The sequence below is a fragment of the Podarcis filfolensis genome (assembly GCF_964270895.1).
Source record: "Podarcis filfolensis genome assembly, chromosome: 6".
Classification (NCBI taxonomy): Eukaryota; Metazoa; Chordata; class Lepidosauria; order Squamata; family Lacertidae; genus Podarcis; species Podarcis filfolensis.
Window position 1 is genome coordinate 96,121,656 of NC_139609.1, and position 6,114 is coordinate 96,127,769.

At 53.8% G+C, this 6,114-nt stretch overlaps 1 protein-coding gene across 1 annotated transcript; it reads left to right on the plus strand.

Annotated features, from left to right (window-relative positions):
- Positions 1 to 2,462: 2,462 nt before the first annotated feature.
- On the plus strand, positions 2,463 to 4,813 carry ID1 (inhibitor of DNA binding 1). The gene is made up of 2 exons (XM_083619777.1): positions 2,463 to 2,959; positions 4,273 to 4,813. Exons 1-2 carry the CDS (start codon positions 2,552 to 2,554, stop codon positions 4,312 to 4,314), a joined length of 450 nt encoding a protein of 149 aa, XP_083475903.1. The 5' UTR covers positions 2,463 to 2,551; the 3' UTR covers positions 4,315 to 4,813.
- The last annotated feature ends 1,301 nt before the right edge of the window (positions 4,814 to 6,114 follow it).

Below are 6,114 nucleotides of genomic sequence, written 5' to 3' on the forward strand. Positions count from 1 at the left end.
GAGGACCAGAATTATTATTTTTTGACTCTAAGCAAAGAGATGGGAGTGGGAAACGTAAGATGACACTTGCTTGGACGCAACCTCATCTAATGTTGGCTGGGGGGCGGTGAAGAGACCCCCCCAGCGGGCCCTCTCCGTGCAGAAACAGCGTGGAGAGCTCAGAAGAAGCATATTTCGGGACCTCTGGAAAAGTTCTCCCGCTGGTTTGCAACCGGCCTGCGGGGGGCGCTGCACCAAACGCCAAGCGCAGACCAGGAAAGGGGGCGAGCAAATGAGCGCCCCCTCCCCCGACGCCGCTCTATGGGGCCCCGAACAGCTGGGCTCTTGGTTGTGGAATCCCTGCTTTAGATCGCGCCGGGGGGCGAGGTGTTTGTGTGTGTGTGTGTGCATAACCGCGGGAGGGGGATTACGCCCCCCCAAAAAAACTCCCTGGCACCTGCGAGAGACCCCCATTGTCGGGTGGGGGACGGGACTCGACGGCTTCGAGGTGATAAAAGCTCCGGGCTGGGTTTCTCAGGGCCCTTGGCTTGCAGGTGAATGGCGTTGGGGGGGGGGAGGCGCGGGGGAGGCTCCCTCCCTCCCCCCTCCCCCTTTCCTCCCCCCCCTCCGCCCTTGCGGTCTCCATGGGCACCGGCCGCGAGGCGCCAGGCTGACAGCGCTCAGGGTTTTATGAATGGGTGACATCACAGGCTTTGGCGTCTCGCGGTCTGAGCGGCTTGTTAAGACACAGAAACAGCCCGAGGGGGCGGGCAGGGTTCGAGCTGGGGGGGGGGGCGGGAGAGAGAGAGAGACACGGAGCGCTACCGAGGCTGCTTTGGGAACGGCTATAAATGGCAAGAGTCCAGGCCGACTGGAGGAGAGGGAAGGGAGGGAAGAAGGAGAGAGAGAGAGAAGGAGCTGGGAGAGATGAATGGGGCGAAAGTGAAAGTGGGAGCCCCCGAAGAAGACAATTCAGGATCGCGCTGCAAATTAGGCGGGGGGCGCCGGCGGCTGGGAGACTTTGCAACGCTGGGCTTGCGAGTATGCATTGCACAAACACAAACACACACACACACACACACACACACACACACACGAGTTGTGGTTGTTTTTTTGCTTGCGTTTTGGAAACAAGTTGGGCGCTTGCAAAGTCCCGATTCCAAGCTGCTTGCGAAGTGGCGGGTGGGGGGCAGCAAGGCCGATCCTCAGCAGCTCTGCGCAGGATCTCATTCTGCGACTCCGAGAAGGGTCGGCTGCAAAAGTTGGGTCGGATTCATTCAGCAAACGCGGAGCCCCAGGGGCAGGATAGGAATATCGACAGGGTCCTTGCTGGGAGAGTTTATTGGAATGATGGTTTTGCAGCCTCCTTCAGTGAATTCAGTGGTATTTAGCAATGATTCACACCACAACCCACGCATTTTATTTATTTTTTTAAAAAGTTGGTTCCCCCACCACATCCAGTAGATTTGCAGCTGCGGAGCGTGTGAACGCGCGAACACGTGACCAGACTGGGATTAAACATTCATCCCGGAAACCCTTCAGAAATCGAACTCGTCTCAAACGTGACCGCTTTCATCTCCTTTCTAGAAGGATCCCGGTTTTCACCGCGCGTTGATTATTAATCAATCAATCAATTATTCCCGGACTATTGCAGTCACCGAAACTGGAGGGGATCGAAACTTTAAAAGCCCCTCCAGCTTAATCCATTGCATGTCTTGTTTTCTAAAACAGCTTTCAAATCCGCTCTCCCATCGCTCTTCGGCCTTAACGCTTTGGAGCCCAGTTTAAATAAAATTAAATATAGTTTAAATAACTATAGATGGTGCCTGTAGCAGTCGGCGGGCGGGGGGGGGGGGAAGGAGGATCTTTAATAAAATAAAAAACCCCGGCTAATTTACCTCTCTTGGGAAACATCTTAACATCTGCATTAAGGATGGCGAAGGAACGCCTTCTGGGAGAAAGTTTGCAAATCTATAAATATATATATTTACATGATATTAAGTGTGTGTTTAATGGGTGGCGGTGATCCGGGGGGGACTTTAATACCCCATTTGTTTCCGTGTATGGAGGAGGAGGGCGGGGGAGGGGAAGGAGGCAGCGGGGAGGCGAAAGTGTCAAATCTGTCGTTAAAAACTATTTATTTTTCAAGTGCCTGTCACATTCCTTTCATCCTCCTCTTTTTCCGGATAAAATGCCCCCGAGCTCCTTACACCTGCAGCTCTCCCCAATCTCTCTTTAAAAAAAGAAGAAGAAGAGGGGGCGGGAACTCCTTGCTTCCCATGATGTTTGGCTTTGGAAAAAAGAGAAAAAAATTCACCCCAAACTCCCTTTTCAATTCCGTCCCGTAGAAGAAAAGTCGCTGCGGGAGCCACGCCCCTTTCCCTCCCTCCGCGCCTGTGATTGGCTCCTTCGCACGGAGCTCGGCCCCGCCCACTCCTCCCCGGCCCCTATAAATAGCTGGTCCTGCTCGACGGCGCGGCACTTGCAGCGCTTCGCCCGTCTCGCTGCACGCCTGGATTTCCGATTTTTTCCTCGCTTTTCCTCCTCCGCCGCCTCGACCCTCCGCGCAGCCATGAAGGTGGCCACCGCCGCAGCGCCCGCCGTGTCGCCCGGCCCCAGCTGCGCCCTGAAAGGCGTGCGCCTGGGCTCCGGGGGCGCGGGCGAGCCGGTGTCGCGGTGCCTGTCGGAGCAGAGCGTCTCCTTGTCCCGGGCCGGCAGCCCGCCGCCCCCTCGGGGCTTGCCCCTGTGCCCGGAGCAGGCAGCCGCCGCCGCCTCGCTGCTCATGGACATGAAGGGCTGCTACTCGCGCCTGGCCGGGCTGGTGCCCACCCTGCCCCGCCACCGACGGGTCTCCAAGGTGGAAATCCTCCAGCATGTAATCGATTACATTTGGGACCTCCAGCTGGAGCTGCAGCACCCGTTGGGCGCCGGACCCACCCCGCAGAGGGCCACGGACGAGCCGGCCGGAGCCGTGCCCGAGGTGAGCCCCGGCCGCTGACCCACCGCGCCGCCGTCTCTCCCTGGGCTGCTTGGGGAGGGGTTACCACGGGGGGCAGCGAGAGGAGGGTTTCAAGGTGTCCCTCGCCTGCCCACGGAGCCTCCGGCTAGGGTGGCGTTTCCAGCCTTGTACCCCCACCCCGATTATTTGACTTCCTTTTCCATACGGACACCACCTTCCCCTGGTCTCCGTGGTTTGGGTGCCACTATCATGCGCTTTGGGGGCTGCTGCTTCTGCTTCTTCTGGGGGTGCTTTTACCCCACCCCAAATCCTGACCTGGAGTTGCCCTTCCGCACTGTGGACTCTTAACGACCTGGCACCCTTGGGTGCCGCTGCTGCTTTTGATGTTTTTACTTTCTGGACGTCCATTCTTGGGGAGGGGATTCCCTCGCCACCCCTGTGTGTGCGCTTTCGTTTTTCAACATGGAGGCGATGCCCTCTGCCTGGTGTTCCTAGTCGCCCCCACCCCATTTTTACCTATTTTAGATATTGCCCCTTCTTTGCCGTGTGTGTGTGTGTGTGTGTGTGTGTGAATCTTCCCCATCCCATAACCATAGTTTCTGTTTCCTGACCCTGTATGCCTCTTCCCTGATGCCTCTTGTGACCTCTTCTCCCCCCCCTCAAAATTATTCTGATTCCCACCCCCTTTTCTGTCCCCTTTTGGGGGAGATGGGGCATACACCCCCCAGCCTTTATCCTTGCTGCTGTCAATCTTGAGCCCTTGCCTATTGCATTAAAGCACTGTATTCAAATCAAGACTGCATAGATTCTCTCCCTTTGCAGAAAATAACTTTTTGCCCTCGCCCATTCTCCTCCGGTCCTCTCCCACATGTTGTGCCTTTTTGGGGGGTTCAGGGCAGCCCCATGGATATTTCCCATCATCCCTGACCTGTGGCTGCAAGGGCTGATGGGAGATGGAGTCCCAGTCTCCCCTTCGCTACAGGAAGATGACAGTTGCTCACTAGAGAAACTGGAATGGCAAAATGGCTCTCGCTTGCAGTCCAGTGGACTTTGCTCCTGCCATTGATGTTGTATGTTTGTGTATAAGTGTGTTCTGGGTTGGGCTTGATGGAATCTGGCAGCACTGAACCCGGTCACCCTTACTTTTCAGAAGCTTCACAAGCTTCTGGGTTTCACAGCAGTCTTCAGCAGAGTGCTGGCTTCATCCCTAGGCAGAAAATAGGGACTGACTTTGCTGTTGAGGGTCTCAAAACAGCCTTCTGTGGATGTACGAATTGCAGCGCTATTGGTTTTTATCTCCACGCTGATCCATCTTATCTTGTGTCTCTTTCCAGGCTGCTTGTGTGAATGCTGACGACCGGATCCTGTGCCGCTGAGGGCCAGTCTGGGCCTGCGGAACGTCCTTGGAAGAAATGGCTTTCCTGTTGCTCCTCCAATGGCAGGGGAAGGAATTCTCTCCTCTCCCAACGGACTAGGTTCCAGTGGACTTGGGCAGAGAGACTGCAAAGGACATTTTTACCGGAGGTGAAGGAGAGTTGAGATCAACAGCCTCTGCCCCACTTTCCCCGTGTCGAAAGGGTGCGACGTGGGTGTCTCTTAGCGAGAAAGAGGAACCAGCGCCGGTGAACTCAAACTGAACTCCAAAGCAGCACCCTCTATGGAAGGGGTTTAATGTTTAAGACGGGCAGTGCTTGTTCTTTGTTTAAGAAAAGAGAAAAGCAGCGTGTTGTAACTCTCTCCAAAATACTTCTCAGATTTCTGAGAATCATTCTTGTATTGTATATTACAATGATAATGTTTCCCCCCTGAGAATATTGTTCTACAATAGTTTGAGGTTTTTGTTATTAAAACAAATGCATATTGCGACAAATGGTCCTTTGGGGTCATGTGGCTTTTATTGGGCGGAAGGGGATTTTGGGGTATAAATTAGGTCAGTTGTTATCCGGGAAAGAGGTGTTTGGAAGACCATACAAATCACCGCCCTCTCTGGGGAAAAGAAAAACCAGGAGCCAATGTCACCCTCAAATTCTGAATCCTCCTCACACATTCTTGGTCATTCTTAAGAGCCCTGCATGGTTGTTGTTGTTTAGTCGTGTCCGACTCTTTGTGACCCCCTGGACCAGAGCACGCCAAACACTTCTGTCTTCCACTGCCTCCCACAGTTTGGTCAAACTCATGTTCGTAGCTTCGAGAACACAGTCCCACCATCTCGTCCTCTGTCGTCCCCTTCTCCTTGTGCCCTCCATCTTTCCCAACATCAGGGTCTTTTCCAGGGAGTCTTCTCTTCTCATGAGGTGGCCAAAGTACTGGAGCCTCAGCTTCAGGATCTGTCCTTCCAGTGAGCACTCAGGGCTAATTTCCTTAAGGATGGATCGGTTTGATCTTCTTGCAGTCCATGGGACTCTCAAGAGTCTCCTCCAGCACCATAATTCAAAAGCATCCATTCTTCGGCGATCAGCCTTCTTTATGGTCCAGCTCTCACTTCCATACATCACTACTGGGAAAACCATAGCTTTGATTATACGGACCCTGCATGGTAGGGCCAACATTATTATCTGGCTCACAGGGGGAGGCAGGTCTACTTTCAGATCTCCTGGGAAAGTTACTAGAAACTTGCAGTCTGTAGCTTATGCAGCAACCTTTCCCAAGCGAGTCCCCTCCAGATGCTGTAGTTGACATAGAATCACATAGAATCATAAAGTTGTGGAGTTGGTAGTCCAGGCATGTTGAAAGTCCGTTTCGGGGGCCTTATCCGGCCCCAGTGGCAGTATATGTCCTGGGGTAAAATTGTAAAAAAAACCCTCAATAACTTCAATCCTAAAGAAAGCTTTGGTCGGCCCTCACACATGTTCACTTCATCGAATCTGGCCCTCTTTAAAAAGTTTGGGCACCCCTGATCTACAACATCGTACCCTCCAGTCCACTTCCCATAGTCCCTGGCCATTGGGCTTGCTTGCTGGGGCTGATGGGAGTCCCAACAGTAGAATCCTAGAACTGGAAGGGTCCCTGAGGGTCATCTAGTCCAACTCCATGCAATGCAGGAATTTTGTTGCCCAACTTGGGGTTTGGACCCACAACCTTGAGAATAAGAGTCTCGTGATCTACGACTGAGTTATCCCAGGGATGTGTCTGGTGGGCGCCACAAGGGCCAACTCAGCATTGCAGGGGGTTGGGCT

Coding starts and splice junctions, on each gene's coding strand:
- ID1 (XM_083619777.1), top strand. CDS start 2,552: ATGAAGGTGGCCACCGCCGCAGCGCCCGCCGTGTCGCCCGGCCCCAGC. Junction 2,960..4,272: donor CGGCCGGAGCCGTGCCCGAG/GTGAGCCCCGGC, acceptor GTCTCTTTCCAG/GCTGCTTGTGTGAATGCTGA.